The 16,943-nt window shown below is 38.1% G+C and overlaps 1 protein-coding gene across 1 annotated transcript; it reads left to right on the top strand.

The window, feature by feature from the left end:
- The first annotated feature begins 3,160 nt into the window (after positions 1 to 3,160).
- LOC145494293 (DELTA-actitoxin-Aas1a-like) lies at positions 3,161 to 16,439 on the top strand. Its single transcript, XM_081473733.1, has 6 exons — positions 3,161 to 3,501; positions 11,173 to 11,281; positions 12,236 to 12,304; positions 13,274 to 13,367; positions 13,657 to 13,851; positions 15,728 to 16,439. The coding sequence occupies exons 1-6, from the start codon at positions 3,161 to 3,163 to the stop codon at positions 16,063 to 16,065; spliced, it is 1,146 nt and encodes a 381-aa protein (XP_081329859.1). The 3' UTR covers positions 16,066 to 16,439.
- The last annotated feature ends 504 nt before the right edge of the window (positions 16,440 to 16,943 follow it).

The raw sequence follows: 16,943 nt of genomic DNA, 5'->3' as shown, positions 1-16,943 counted from the left end.
GCGCTTCACTTCCTCCTTTCCGAAAACAACAGATGAGCGGTACCCGAAACGTCTCTTTTCTTACCAATCCCAATACAAAATGCATCAATTTTCTCATATGACGAAAGTACGAGGTGACAATTCCCCAGAGAAAATCTGAGAGGTGATTAACTAAATTAAAAGACCTACCGAACAGATATTTTACCGAAACGATCGATCCGCTGGGTACCCCTGATGAGTTGGTATTAGAACACTGAAACTAAGAAAGAACAAGATTCCAAAAACTAGCTTAGAACTTAATCTAGGCAGGAATTTTGGATGATCTGGTACAGTGATGGAATCAACCTGGTCATTCATTGAAAGAAAACTACGCTATACTAGAGACGATCGTGATGAATGTCCGGGGGTCTCGCCTTGTATGTGAACCCTCGGACGTACAAGCCAGTTCATACCCCCACCATGGTACCAAGGGGGGTGGGTGGATGGAACCCCTCCCCTGGGTTTTCGTTCAGCGAGATAAGGTAATTACATTGATTCCGGATAGCCCTGAGATTGCTGTACAAGATCATACCAGTTTTGTTGATTATGACGTCATTTGACTAGCCATCTTAGATCCGCTATCTTGGATTTCACTATTAGCTACTATTTTCCTTAAAAATTCAAGAAATAACGGAACTCAATACAAAATCAAGCCGGAATAGTTATGAAATGTACAAATTCGTAAATATTTGCAATTTGATGAAGAAAGCTGGAGGTAAAAATACAGAAGGGTTAATGAACAGCTACTGAAAGTTTCAGCCCCTTAGAGTAAAGAGTCTTTTCAAAACTCTGAAATTAACTTATTGGGGATGGCATCTACCCTTCTCCCCTGAACAGTTATGTGCGGCGCCAAAGCGCCTGGCTTTTTAGCCGTTTTGGTCTGAAATAGGGTATCGATTTTTAACATTTTGAAATAGAGTATGGTTTGTACGCCTTAGTCAGCTTTATGCGTAAGTCTTGGAAGAAGATATTTTTATCCTTATTGATATTCGTCTCTTGAAAGATGCGTTTCTATCAATCTTATTTGAGGGCCTTCTTAAATAATTACGCAAAAGGTTCCTGAGTAGAATTTGGTCTGTAATAGCTATCAATTACTAAGTTAAGCCACAGATAGGGTAATTAAAAAAGCATCTTTTGGTCTGAAACTGAAGGCAAATGTTTCAAGAAGCGGCTCACACTCCCCTAAGTAAATGTTTGTGGAGTATCCCCTGTCATTATTCAACGACTAATTGTTTACTTTCTTTTTATTTAGGTCGCTCTTTCCTGTTGTGAGCAGTCGGTACGTTCAGCGGATTTCTGTAATGTAAAGGTGAGTCAAGTGGTTTGCTCGGACACTCGTGATTTCAATTACCTATTCTAGTTATGTCTGATGGAAAACTACCTGCAAGTTATTCGCTATTAATTTTTACCAGGAGCCATAATCGGGGACGGAGACCGTAAGCGCGCGCCATTTCAAGTATTGGGGTTGTCCCCATGATATGGGACAATAATTCTATTTTTAGAACAAATTGCGCCATCACCTGCGGCACACGCGGGTGCATGCTGCGAGGATTTTTGCAGATGTCGCGCGGGGAAATGGCATCCGAAATTCCCGAAATGTTTCGTGTTTTTGCCCCACAACTCAACGCGTTTACGTCTGTTGGAGTTTTGCTTAAGTATTTTCGTCGTAAGCAAGTTGTGTTCCGACTGATGCTTCTTTTACATGAGCTGTACATTACTCCACTTTAAATTTCACATATGTTGAAGATTAACAGCTTTTCCATTACACAGCAATAAACTAGCTGGATATATTTAGATATAGCAGAGCTTCAGGACTTCATAGTTTCATAACTCCTCTTGCCACACGCTTGCGAGGAATTTGTCAGTCTATCGCGACCGAAAAGTAAAACAAAATAATTGCTAGTTTGAGTTTCGCTTGAATTGTCAGTAACCCTTGATGTTTCATCGAGGCTTAATAACTTTACGTCCGTAGATACTGCTCAGTTTTATTCGTGTAAAAATCCAGTAAATTCTCTTTTGTCGATGAATGAGAGCGCCCGCCGATGCGTGTTTTGTACAGTCAGTAAACATGACAAATTGTACTTCCACCGCACTTTCGTGTGAAAGCGTACATCGAACTCAAACAATAACTCTATAGTTTTTAAATATGTTTAAGATTGATAAATGTTTGAGAACATATTAAAAGCTAAACTCAAAATATGTGAATAAAGCAGAAATAATCAGCAAAGTTACGATGACGCTTTCTTTAATCAACTTGGAATAACGATTTCGATTTTGTTAATCGAGTTATAAAAACTCCTTGTCTATTTTCATTTTCGCAATCTAAAACTTCACTATGCTTATGTTGAAGAAACACACCTGATGTTAGTAGCCTTTTTTGCATTCGTGAAATTTGTTGCAGCATCTCAATAGGTTTTGGTTATGATTAAACATTGTCTGAGAAACTCACAAATTAACTCGATACCAGAGTAGAGAGTTTTCTTGCTATATTCTTAAGCATATGCGTGAGCTTACAACTAGCGTGAGCAGATCTTATTATTCATTCCCAGCGCGAGATTGAAGTCTTGTTTTCGACCCTGAAAAACCCACCTTTTCCGTTAGCTCAGAGCATTAAACTACATATAAGCGCCCTGGTTCGTATTCCCTGCCTTATTCCCTGCCATCGCTGTGAAAAATACGCAAGAGAATCTCTCAACTCTCACCATTTGATCACGCAACGTGACAACATCCACGCGAGAGCCCCTGACATGTGCGTGAATCCGCGCGGATATATGACGTCAGGATGGCGCAATTTGTTCTAAAAATAGAAAAATTGTCCCATATCATAGGTGCGCGCGAATCCCGAGACTTACGGTCTCCGTCCCCGATTATAGCTCCTGTTTTTACCCATGATACTCCGCTAAGCGAGCTGAAGCTCCGCTATAGCTTAACTCTAAGAGTCGATCTTGATTACTTTTTTAATGACGTTTTCAGGAAAACTTGATTTACCATCAAACCATGACTCCTTCTTGGTTGGAGACGCATGGGTCCTACATTGACAGTTCTCGTACAGTTACCGCTGACCAACTTACATTCAACGCAGGCTCAATAAGAAACGCCGCTCTTCTCAAAGTTTCCATGATTCCCGCCGGCGCCTGTAAGGATGACCGTAGAAATCACTGTTGCAAATGACGTCAGTATTGGACAAGGGCCTGACAGTGATATCAGATATGGTGTGTCAGACGGTACCAGATTTTTCGGGTTTCACACGACTGACAAGGGGAATTACGGTGATCATTCTCCATGTTATGGAATGGAACGTGTGTCTGGCTCTACTTTGACCCCAACAAGATACGAACCGAATAAACCTAAACCCAGCGACTCTTTCTACCCCGGTCAGTTTGTTTCCACTCTCAAACTGGATGAACGCTGGGGCTCCTGCTACACAGCGCATGACGGAGTGGCGTCCATTAATCTATTATCAGCCAATGAAATACAGGATATGTCTGCCTTGAAATGGGTTTTTTGGGGGGCTTTTGTGTACTTGCGAGGAAACTTGCGTGTCCGTTTGGCCACCCAACGCAATTATCTACCTCCTAAGTTCGACTTGCAGCTACTTGCGACCGCTTGGGAGTCCGTTTGGCCAGGGTTTTATGGTCAAAAACAGGACGATTGACAACTGTAAAAACAAGGTATTCCCTGACCAGTATTACCTGATCATATCATGGGCTCAAGCTTTAAGCTTATCTAGGTCAATTTTTTTTTCTAGTTGACCTATGACCGAGTGCTGGTTTTCGACTGGATCGCGAGCTCATGTCAGCTTAGGTGGTTGTAAACAGGGCCGGGTTGTTCGGAAGCGGGTTAACGCTAACCTAGGATTAAAAGTTAACCGAAGTATAGATTTTTCTTTAATACAAATGCTTTTCACTGCTTTTGTTTTGTGTATTATAAGATTAATCAACTCAAAACAAAAGGCCAAACAACATACAGAAAACCTCACCGCAACGTTACAAACTGAAATCAAAATTCTCGCTTATCCTGGGTTAGCATAATCGGGCTTTGAGCAACGTGGTACGAAAGTTCCGCTTTTAGGCTTGGCTAAATTGGACTACCAGTATTACTTCTTTCGCTTAGTCCGTCGAGCGAGACCGTAAATAAACCGCGAGGAGATATTGTCGGGTGAAATCCTGGGGGCGAGGTGCGAATTCATATCATGAATGATCATATATTTGAGCTGCGGAGATTTTTTCAGGCTTCAATTAATAAATTGATTTCACATGGCCTCATTCGCGTTTTCGCCTTCCGTCCGCTAATACAGTGTCGGAAGCTCCAGCGGAAATAACCCCGAAGGCTTCCGGAGTGCTCATGGAATGCCCTTAGGAGTTTACGAGTTTTAATCGGAAAGCTCGAGAGCTTTACGGAGACTTCATGAAAACAAGTCCCCAAACGAGGAAGTAGGCATTCCACCGACTTGAGAGTGATTACATGATTCCAGGATGACATTTTATACCGCTCAGAGATCATCACTATTTTCTCTAAAGGCTTGTCATTCATGTACACCATACTGGCGTAATTTTTCTTTGGAAGTCACTCGCACATCTAGTTTAGTCTGTGCGCACGCAGAAAAAATCTCTTTGGACATTCTCTAGCATTTATTATTTGGTGGCAGACCAAAAGGTGGTACCCTGAACGGTCTAAATTAAGATGGACAGCTTAAGAAATTAGCTTCGGCAAGCACAACAATAATAGATTTCATTCAAGCCAAGCTGGACAATGACATACATCTTAATTTTTCCCTAAACGAGTACGGTAATCCCTACTTTTTTGAATCAGTAACTTAAAATAAAAATTAAAATTAAAAGAAAAACCGATGTAAATAAGCGTTAAAAACTCTGGTTGATATGTACTATTTTTTTAAAGCTTTCGAGTTGACACCATTGAATATCACTAGATTCACTTTTTCTCTCTGAATAAACATCAGCCTTTAGGTGAGTGTTCATAATGCGAATAGTATTTTTGTTCCCAACTAACAAAAATAAAGACAATACTGGAGTTGCTTGGGCCTCTTCTGATACTTAACTCGAGCATTTTGGGCTTAATATGATGAGGCACAGAATATTTTGTTCGATATGAGACAACTATTGTCGTACTTGGTGACAGCTATCGAAGAGTAATTTGTCAGACGCGAGCGACCTATTTTCAGTCCAAAATTAAAAGCTTGGATTCACAAAGTGTTTTATATTTCATGTTCCGATATCGGTCTTTGAATTGTAACTCAATTTTCGTGAATATTTACTGTCTTCTCCAGTAGTGAGAAACGTTGCCCGACTTCACTGCCTTTCCTGTTAACAAGCATTTGATTTCAGGACAGTACAGTTTTCCCTCCTGCTGAATCCCGATTGGCCAATTCAAATTTCAGGCGCATCGGCTGTATGCAAGGTTGTCAAGGTTGGCCCGTCAGCTCAAAAGCGGTTTCTCAATACAGCATCGTGTAGGCGTTCAATTTTATACAAAGACAGCCATCTAAATCTTCGGCAAAATGATGACCGAGATGAGGGGGGCTTTAGGTCAACATTCTCCTACAAAATAAGTACTTTATTTACACCGTTTTTTACAGTCTGAGATATTTCAATAGCTTTGGTCAACATTGAACTGGTTAACACAGAAGTGGTGAAAATTCTACGAGAAAACATGTAAGAACTCAGGTTCCAAGAAATCAAACGACAAAAGAGAGCTCAGATTAAAAAATCCGTATCAGACTGGCCAGAATTTTATTACAACACCGTTATCTTGAAAAGGAAAGTTACTTCCGGTTTGCCTAGGAACCGGAAGGGCGGAAAAAATTGTCCTGACAGTCTTACTCCGCGTCACTTATTTTGCGAAGCACACCTTGGCCTCATGCAACAAACCTAGATCAGCTGGAATATTTCTGGTCTTTTTGTTCTGCGATTTTATCGGCTACAGTGTGATGAGCAGTTTCGAAATGCACGTAAACTTTACATATGGTGAAGTGAACCAGCTCAGAGAGGAAGCAACTTCAATGCATCAACAGAGAACACAACTCGACATTGCCAGGACGAGATCTGTTCTCTGTTGATGCATTGGAATCTGTAAACTCTGCGAGTTCCTTGTGCGTTTAGTGATGCTAACTGTTTATGTATATCTAGAAAACATGGCGTCCAGCACGCACCCAGTTATACATTTAAAAGTCGTCATCGCCAGATGGTAGTGTAAATACAGTGCAAAAAGCGGAGCGGAGCTCCAAAGCTTGGGGAATTTGATACTTAAGTTATAAATAGTACTAGAATAGTGCCAAAATAAAATTATAAGTATGTAATTGGCAGACGTTTCGGGCCTTGCCCCTCTTCAGTTCGAAGTGTTGAATGTGACACGTCATCGACGAAATAAACAATTAGACACGCGACTCTAAGGGATAGGTAAAAGCGTGCGCGCGTCAAGCTGTTTAAGGACGTTTGAGCTAATTGTTTCTGCGCATCCTTACTGCGCTCCGAAATTCACATGTCACCTCATGCATCAAGTGCGCGAAGTAATAAATTGGGCAATGATAGGGCAAATGCCCATTGCTATAGCCGTTGCCTGGATTGAACGATCTTGGACATTCGGTGACCCCTATTTTTCTTTTGATGTATCGTTTTCTCTACCGATGAAAATTTATCGATTAGAAGTTTGAATTTTTTGCAAAATGCACCATCGAACTCCGTCATTTTAGCTCTTCGTTTACCTGTGAAGCGGTTTCAAATGTCTCTTGAAGGGTTAAGTTTTGTGAAAACGTTGTTAAAATTTGGAATTATTTACGCAAGACCCACTTCTACATAATATGACCAAGATCGTTTGCCTCCGTGGACTCACCTTCGATGTTTTTAAATATAAACCTCTGTAGACCATGCTGAGTTACGTGCGCCAATTTTTCAAAATCAGGGTACTTTTCCACACATTTTATCTCTGAAACGAAGTCGATGACCCCCATTTTTCTTTTTTTCTTTTTTTTATTTCTTTCTTTCTTTCTTTCTTTCTTTTTTTTTGCATTTCTTACACAAGTTACTCATTATCTGAATGCGGTAAAATCTTAAAAAAAAACACGATCGACTGGAAGATTTTCGCGCGAAAATCCTTAAAAAATGAACTGCACGTTTAGCGAATTCCGTCAAGGCGTCTGGCATTGTTTGTACCTCTGCCCTGTTTCCTCAATATAAAAAAATTCGACAACCGAGAAAAGAAAAATGAAAATTTCTCCTAACAATAGAAATTTTAGGAAACGTAAGGTGAACCTGAAAAAGTTTTCACTTTCTAAATTAGAATGGTTTGGTTTTTGAAAGTAAAGTACACAGGTATAAAATTAAGCTTCCCGGTGTAATGGTGACAACAGTTTCTTTTGAAATAACTACTAGCAAAATCAGGGAGAGCAACATATCCTCTATCAAGGAAATGAATTATTTCGTCAATATTATGTTGATTCAAAATAAAATCGGTGTGTTCAGAAATATTTTGCGCCCTTTTGTTAACGGCAAACATCACCTTGGTTTGACATTCTGCGAGTTTAATTCAAAAGTACACTGAAATATCTACTTTAAATAGTTTCTTGGAATGCATAGTGGTTATTTTATATAAAACTAGTAAGTGATACCTTAGTGTTTCGTGTAGAGAACATTTAATGATTAAGCATTGGACGAACACTCAAGCTTACAGCTCAATTTTATGTTTTCCAAACGTTAGAATCAACAAATAAAAACAATGTAATACACCTTGGTTGAAGTAATGCTTTAATTTATTATATTTATTTTAACCATTGTTAGTTTGAAACTGGTTAACACCATTAAATTAAGCACAATTTTACGTGTCCGGTGTAATCAACAGAATGCCTGGAGACAAAGAATAATTTCCTTAGCAAAACATTACAAACTTGCCTAACCGACCTGATAAGGTAGCCTTTTGTCCTCATTTGCTTAAAATCCTGGATTCTTATCATAATTGTTGTGCTCAACATTAACCTTAAAATTTGAATTTGGGTATGCAAAAACGTTTGTTAGGTAGGGATACTCTTTAAAGTTGATTTAAAGTTTCTTAAATTTCTTTTTTATGACGAATTTTCAGTGTTTCTCGTTTGATGAGAATTCTTTTATTATCTTGATTCTTAGAGGCCTACCCAAGACAATTGTAGCTGGGCATGCACTGATTCAAAGCTTCACAGGTGCAAACAAGTTCTAGCAATTGTAAAATGAGTTTCAATTGCACTTTTTTTTTGTTTTCTTTTTTTCGAAATGACAGCTGTCAATTTTAAATTTATTTGTTTCTAGTTTACGACTTCTTAAAAGGAAGCAATGTTACAGATAACATTCAGTTCTCACAGAGAGCTAGGCTGTTAGGAAGGTTTCGCTCATCGTGGAAGACTGTCTGCAAAAGACGATATATCCAGAGAAAAGACTCAACCCAGTAAATTTATTGTTAGCTTCTATTTGTTATCATGATCTTTGTCTGTGATTTCATGCACCCACCCCAGACAAGTTTTGGTAACAGTTTCGTTTTGAAAGTCCTTCCCTATTGTTTCTTAGAATAATAAGGCCTGGAATATTTTAGTTCTTGAGTAAGGATTTCGAGCCAAAACCGCCTATCTTTCACTGAGGATTCGACTTGCTTGCGGAAAGATTCCACCCGTTTGTTAGACTAATACTATATCATTATATTTGTTATATTATATCTTCAAAGTTACATAATAAAAAAGGTTTTCGACTAAACTATCAATTCATAGTACGTACAGGCGAAGAGTTGTACAAGACTACTACGTAAAAATATCGTCTTACAGCTACGATGTCGTCCTTTCTAAAGTCGTAAATTCCTTCCAGAAACTAAAGAAATTAATTCAGTGTTTCTAAGTGAAGCTTTCTAAAGCAAAGAGCAAACAAAAAAATGCATACAAATTTAACTTTATTCAAACTTATAAAATTTTTAAGAATAAGGTTAAGAAACACAGCGCGAACTAGCGATTGCGCTAATCACAAACCGACCACTTTGAATAATTTAGAACAATTGCATTTCATCGCCTATGTCAAGTTCCCTTTGCTTTAATTAGCTCGTGGAGATAAACTAATTGTGCAGTAAAAGTTGTCTGAACTGTGCAAGTGGCCAGAAGTAAAAGAGTTCATTTCAGTGCCATTGTCATTTTCAGTTTTAGAACCAGTCACATGCAGCAAAGAGGAGAGAAGGCAAGGATCGCCAAACATTCTTACATGAAGACTACAAAATAGCGTAGTCATTAAGGTTTCTGTAATTGGCATTACTTATAGTGGAACCCCGTTAATAGGGTCACCAACGGGCCATAAAAATCTAGTCGTCTTAACAGGGTACGGCCAAATTAAATTTCATGATTGGTCTAAACCGAGCGAAGTCTTAACAAATGTATTACAATTGCGCTTCTAGACAACAGTCCTTTTATAAGCATCCGGAATGCAGATGTACTTCTTAAAAATCGGAACTTCACTCACTACATGTAATATTAACATTGGAAAGGTGAACATAACTGGCTTTAATGGCCGTGTAACTGGATAAAATTATGAAGGTTTATACAGGTTGGGATTTCAGTATGTGGCTAGCGCTATTGGTCTTATTAACGTGGTGGCCGCATTAATGGGGTTTTGTTATTAGAAAATGTACGGGCGTTTCGCTGGAAGAAAAAAAGTGGCCATAATAACGACGTAACTGTGTTAACGCGGTGATCGTAAGGCGGGTGTAAACAACACTCCACTGAGTACGGTCTGAATTCGTCTTTAATCCTATCAATTCTAGCAATTCACTTGAAACATGTAAAACAGAGTAAAAATACAGAATTAATGAATAAGAACGTAAACAACAACTGAATACGAAAAAAAGCAGCAAAACATACAAAGGAGGACTTGATTACTTACAAGATCGGTAGGGCACGCCAGGAAAACAACGACTGGATACAAATTGAAAAACTACAACGCTATATACGGAATTTTGAGCAAAAGAATAAAAAAACTATAGACTGTAACGCTGATACTACTTGAAAAACGTTTCGAGACACCAACATGACAAGAAACGATAATGTAGGATCGCAACAGTATACAACATCGATAAAGTAGGGTCGCAAGAGTAGCATACGATAAGCGCTGCAGTTTCTGGTTTCTCATTTATGTATTTGCGGACTGTAGGTCTTTTCAGATCCGATACCCTGCGTTTTAAAGATTGGTACTGGCCGTGCGGTTGAATGTGTAAATGTTTAGGCTGGCGTTGTCCAGCCACATTTATTCTTTTGCTTTTCGAGAAACCAATCTTTACACTTTGTCTCCTTGCGCCCCGAAACACGTGATGTGGCAACGCGTGTTTCGGGGCGCAAGTGAGTTCAAAGTACGGAGCTTGATATAGTGAACGGGTCATTTTGCAATTTATGTGCGTTGGCTGTTGAGCTGGCGTTACATATCTTCGCTATACACAGTGCTGACGAGCTCCAAGAAGCGCGAAACAGCTGTCCACTGTTGCGATTCTACTTTATCGGTTCTTGTCATGTTGGTGTCTCGAAATGTTTTTCACGTATTATCAGCCTTGCAGTCTATTATTTCTCTTCATACATTTGTTTTTGGCTAATCAGATCTCTTGTATATCCTACGTTGCCAGCGTTTATCGTATGCGGTCCCTTGCAGGTTCTGGTTTCTCAAAGAATAGAGTTGACGAGGTTACGTAATTAACAATGAGCAATTACATAACACGACGCGAAAAGACTAATCTGCATTTAATCTGCACGGAAAAAAGTACGCAAAAATGAACTAATAAATGCAGAAACTAAACCGAACGCGGCTAGAAATATTTTGATTTGATAGAAACAAAGGCAAAGCAAACAATAGGCGACGAAATAGAAAACAATTAACTCTCGTGGGTATAGCGGGGTTCCACGGTATATAGGAACCTGTTCAGAGCGATTTCACGTAAAGGCGTATCAGGTTACGCAGAGATAGATACATATACAACGTGGAAAACAGTAAGTCAGTTTTTTGGTATTTTCTATATTAAAACTGCCTCTTTAACAATCATCAGTTTGTTTCCAACATAAACCGAAATCGTTGTTGAAACAACTTTCGGTAAGCTTGGTGAACTTCATGTCATTGGTAATGAATGTTCTGTGGTCTTATTATTGTTGTCTAGGATGAACATGGACCGTCTCAGTTTTATCTTCTCCTTGCTGCTAATCGTTTCCGCGGTTACTACTACCACCTTTGGGTCTGTGATCAAACCAAACAACCCAAATGGAGAGGTAAAGAAAGAATTGACTGATGTTATTGCCATTGATCAAACTTTCTGTTTGCAACCCTAAATGGCGTCTATCGTAAAATTGCTGTGACATTTGTGGTCCGGTTTACGCCATGAATAAAATTCGATTTTTAACGCGAACATGAAAAATGGAAAAGCGCATGAAAATCAGCTTTTGCAACTCGAGGTGCCTTTTAGAATCCAAAATTTATGCTGAGACCTAGCCTACCAACAGGCTTCCGGTGAGCGAGCGTCCCGCCCCGATCGCCTTGCTCTCCAGATTCTTCAGTTTTGCGCTCGCCAGCTCGCATTGCTCGTCGAATTTGTTTTTCTGTACTTGCCGGGAGCCTGTTCGTAAGCTAGCTGAGACCGTGCCATACCTAAAGACTTTTGCAAGCAAGTCAAATTGAAACGGCCAGAATTTCATTGAAAAACGCCTTTGCATGTGTTAGACACTAAGAATTAGCCGCAGAAAGTCCTTGGATATATTTCGCTCCACATGCGAACTAGAAGAACTGCCCGGCGGCCGCGAAAGCAAGATACGTAATAACAACTTTTATTGGATATTTGTAGCTGTCCAGTAGAAAAGAAGAATAAAGTAAACAAATACATTGTAAATATTAAATCAGAAAGTGAAAACTTGAATTCAGGTTACTAAAAATGATAATTGATTATAATAATGTTGGCATTAGTATTTATGACAACACCATTGATAAATATAATAATTGTAACAATAACAATAATTACGATGATGGTGATGATGTTGTTGCTGATGTTTTTTGTGGATTGTAAACTGATTCAACTATGTTGTCATGATAAGGTGAGAATTAACCATACAAGCCAGAGGACGGTTAAATTTTGGCATAAAACATTCCTAAATAACAATGTGTCAAGAGACCGTTTTGAAACATTGCTGATTGTTGTTGTAACATTTTAGCTTTTTTTTTTCTTTACAAAGCGGGAAGCTGAGGCATTGTTGGCAGATGCTGGTTTGACCGACTTCCCTGAAATGGTTCCCAATCGCCAGGTAAAAAGAAATTATTGTTTTTTTTTTTTTTTTTCTGTAAAATCCAACTGAATAATAATAATAGTAACAACAACAATAATAATAATAGTAATAGTAATTTATATAAAAAAAAAGTAAAACATGTTTCCATATCTAATCATGATATCATGGTTACTACAACAAATATTAATACTACTATCATCATCATAACATTAATTAACATATTCCATACAAATTGGTATATACAAGGTAAAAGTAAGTAAAAGAAATAAACTATTAAAACCTATTTCAACAGTGTTTACATAATGGCTCCCTGGGTTTCAACGTCAATATCGGTATATTACAAGGTAAAAGTAAATAAAAGAAATAAACTATTAAGACCTATTTCAACAGTGTTTACATAATGGTTCCCTCCTGGGTTTCAACGTCAATATCAATGTTCTTAAACTCACAAAAGGCTTTCCTTCTAGCTCTTGAACCTCTTTGGCAGATTAGTGCGGATCTTAGTAAAGCAAAGGATGTCCTTGCTCTTATCCAGGAGATTGTTTTAGCATAATGTTCTCCTTTCTTGATGGAGATCAGCTGCGCCAGTCTGGAATGGTATTGCAAGCACTCGTTTCCCATGCCGCCTGTTGACGTGAAAATAAGGGGAGTTAAAGTTCCTTGTTCGATATCCAAGACCCTCCTCGCATAAAGGCGCTTCTTCTCGTTCTCATGATTGCGGTATACCTGTTGGAACTCTAGGTCCCTATACGAATCAGCATTAGGGTGACAAACCCTAATGCTAATATAATAATAATAATAATAATAATAATAATAATAATACTGATAATAATACTTCATTTATATAGCGCACACATACATTTTTTGCCCGACGCCCTTTACAAAACTATCCCTAAAAACTACAATTTTACTCTAAGAAACTTAAAAACTAAACAAAAAACCCTCTCCCTTTGGGTTGTTTGGTTTGTTTTCCTTCTTCCTACATAGGAACTGGAGGCCCTTTTGGAGCGATCTCATAACACTGAAGTTAAACTGCCAAAGGACTTGGAAGACCAAGACAGCGAAAAGTCTAAGCGCAAAGGTAAATCATCTTTAGGAATCGGTCTTAGAAAAAAACAAAAACAAATCAAAAACAAACAAACAGAACATATCAAAACGTAAAGCATATACACAGAACATTACAGGAATTAAAACTTTACTAGTTGGTGCAGCTCTAGTTGAGTTAGCCCTCTAAAGATGGCAAACGTTTGCCGCCATTCGTCAAAATCAGGAGCTGTTGGTATAGCAAGTAGATCTTTAGATCGGTGACTTCAGTGGTAAGGTTTTAAAAACATTTCGGTTGTGAGACTAACTTGCTTATTTCATTTCAGTTGCTGCAGGAACGGTTATTGAAGGTGCTCAGCTTACAATCAATCTGTTGAAAGACGTCTTAAATGTCCTCGCTAACGTGAAACGCAAATGCGCGATTGGCGTTGACAACGAAAGTGGACTTCCTTGGCAGCAAGGCTCTTTCTACTTCTATTCTGGCACTGCGGATGAAAACTTGCCTTATTCTGTGGATAACGGTGAGAAGTGAATCTAGCATTTACGGAGGCTCGCTTAGGCCTTGCCACAAATATTTGGATATGTTTTTGGATATTTAGAATTTTCCTAGATTTCTAGAAACATTAAGATATTTAGAAAAGTTAGGCTAATTTAAAAATATTGATACCTATTTTGGCTTAGCGCTGTGTTTTCCTCGCTTTTCCATTGAAACAAGACTAAATTTTATGCCAGAAACAATACAGCTTAGCGATTTCCCACTTGAAAAATGTTTTCCATATCACTAAAAGCGCTGAAGGAACAAATTTTAAAAATGGCGGAAGCTGGTAACATCGAAGCACCTGAATCTTCTTCTTTAACTCCTTCCACTTAAAGAGATTTTAGAAATTTCGGTCGGCATAAGAGATTTAAAATCGGAATGTTTTTTTTTACGATAAAAAATAGATTTTTTAGAGGAGTTTTCAAGATATTTAGAAAATGTTTGATATTTAGAAGATTTTTGGAGAATTTCTGGGAAGATATTTAGTCGATTTTCTGCTTAGTTTTTGTTTCACTGAGAAGATATATCAAACACTCGAGACAGTGTTTCATCGGCTATCCAAACACCTCGAATTTCGTCAAAAATACTCCGCTGCGCGTCGTATTTTCGACTGTCTTCTCGGTGTTTGAATAACCCGATGAAACACTGTTTCTCGTGTTTGATATATTACTTGAACTTCAACACAATATGACCAGCAAGAAGGTTTCACCTTGTTAAACATATACGTATATTTTTTTCTTAGAGGATTCTTGCGCAAACATCCTTCACCTTTTCGCGCCATGCTTAATGTGTGATGTAATTTTCTGTGATATCCCCATTTTTCAGAATTGGAGTCTCTTTAAAAGGGCCGAGATTGATAACTAAGAAAGAAATTAAGACAGATTCCGCTCAAAGTTCAAGCAATAAGTGCAAAATTTATTAACTAAGAATCTACTTATAGCAGGGTAACTTTTTGAATACTATTTAAAACATCTCACTGTAATTCATTTCTCTAGATGACCCCGCGATTAAATCTTCAAGCATTCTGGAGAAATTGAATGTCAAACCTCGTAAAACTGCTTAAAGCGCGTGTTATTGCGTTTTCAACTAACGCGAAACGTCCGTTTTAATTGAAATATGGATAACTTCAAGTCCAGTTTTGTCTCGCGGGGTCAGCTTGAGAGCTAAGGTTTCGATAAGATCTTCCTTCCTTTATTCAAAATATTACCATGCCATGAGGTTTTTTTGGTAAATTAACTTTTGCCATTATTGTTGGAATGTTCTGCAGAAATCATCTTAAAACCCTTGTCAATAAAGCGAAGATCAAGAACAAATAACTTGGCACAGAGTTTTTCGTTCAGGGGTCTTAATATTAATGTTCTATTTAAAAATGCCTTCAACATTTCAAAAGCAAGACGCAACGTTTCACTTGAGAAAACATGTTTCGGACACTTCAGTCTTCATAATTAGCATTTTTTTTATTAACATCTTTACATTAGGGCTTACAAAGTTGCAAACGTCTTTGAATTGACGATGGAAAACATGTTTTCTAAATATTAAATTGAATTGTGCTTTGATTTTTAAATGTTTAACATTTTTTCGAATACTACGAAATTTCAAATATTTTCAAATGTATAAGTACTGGAGCATCGATAAAGTTTGTACGTATCTTGTGTGGCTTGCAGAAGGCGTAGGGTTATATTTTCTAGTGTGGTGGTTTATTATTTTATAACTGATCTCACAGCTCAATTATTTGCCTCGGCCTTCGGCGTTGGCAAAATAATCGATCTGCTTGCCACTCACAGATTACGATGTTTTGCGATAGCTGAGTTTAAAATGTGTAAATTGTTTGTCTGTTTCTTTTATTCTATTTTCCACAGCGCGCGCTGTTGTTTACGGACCTCGCAAAACGTCTGGACCAGTCGCAACGGGAGCTGTCGGAGTCTTTGCCTACTACATTCCAAACATCGACAAAACACTTGCTGTGATGTTCTCTGTTCCGTTTGATTATAACTTTTACCAGAACTGGTGGAATGCTAAGCTGTACCCTGGAAACCAAAGGGCCAACTATGATCAGTATTATGATTTGTATTATGATGCAAACCCCTTCAAGGCAAATGGTTGGCATGACAGATCCCTCGGTTCTGGTCTGAAATTTCGCGGCTCTATGTCCAACTCTGGTAAAGCTACCTTGGAAATTCATGTTCTAAAAGAATGAGCAACTCGCATATAAACCAAGCATGCATGCACAACTTAATCGCATAACCGATTTTTTTTTTCTGTGGTGCTTAGTATTGAAGAGTTGAAATGAAAAATAAACGTTTGGGAAAAAGAAACTGTTTTATTGTTTTTCACAAGTGAACCAACACTAAGGAGCTCAATGGGCTAGACGGGAACTCCTCTCAAAGAGCCGATGGTTTCCTCCTTTTAACATGCCAACCCTGTTCGCTTCTTAATTTCGATATCATGTGTTAAGTATAATATTTTGGTTTGATATTGTTTATTTTCCCTAACTTATTTAATTTCCTTTTTTTTTTCTCTAATTCTCTTAACCATCGGAGGTAATACTCTCAACCCTCAGACGTACACCCCCCCACCCCAAAACACCCTTAAGGTTTTTTCAAAGTTCTGACAAGACGATTTACTCTAAAGGGCTAAAACTTTCAGTAGCTGTTTCTTTATTCTCTGCAGAAATTGATGTGGTAATTCTGTGTGTATCATTTTTGATGCTGCCATGGCAACCAACAAATCTCGTGTAGGTCGGGCCAAAAATCAACTTTTGAGACAAATCTCTAGTTTTTTCCCGTTTTCCTCGTCAAATCTGATTGATTAATACCCAGATATGAAGTAAAGTTCGTATTCTTCACTCTTGTTTCATTTCCAACGCAAGAAAAAGAAAAGCACAAACCAAAACAAAACAAAACAAACAAACAAACAAACAAACAAACAGAAAAAAACAATAGAAAATGAAACTTGAAAAAGGAATTTCTTAGTGGCTATTTGTTAAAGTGATGTATTACACTGACAAAATCTTGAACCAAAAGAAAAAACCATGAAATTTTTAAGAGAAGAGCAGAGGAGCCAAGCTCGCTCGCT

This window comes from Orbicella franksi, chromosome 8 (genome assembly GCF_964199315.1).
Source record: "Orbicella franksi chromosome 8, jaOrbFran1.1, whole genome shotgun sequence".
Lineage (NCBI taxonomy): Eukaryota > Metazoa > Cnidaria > Anthozoa > Scleractinia > Merulinidae > Orbicella > Orbicella franksi.
Note: the sequence above shows the minus strand (reverse complement) of the source record. Positions and strands in the feature narration are given on the sequence as shown.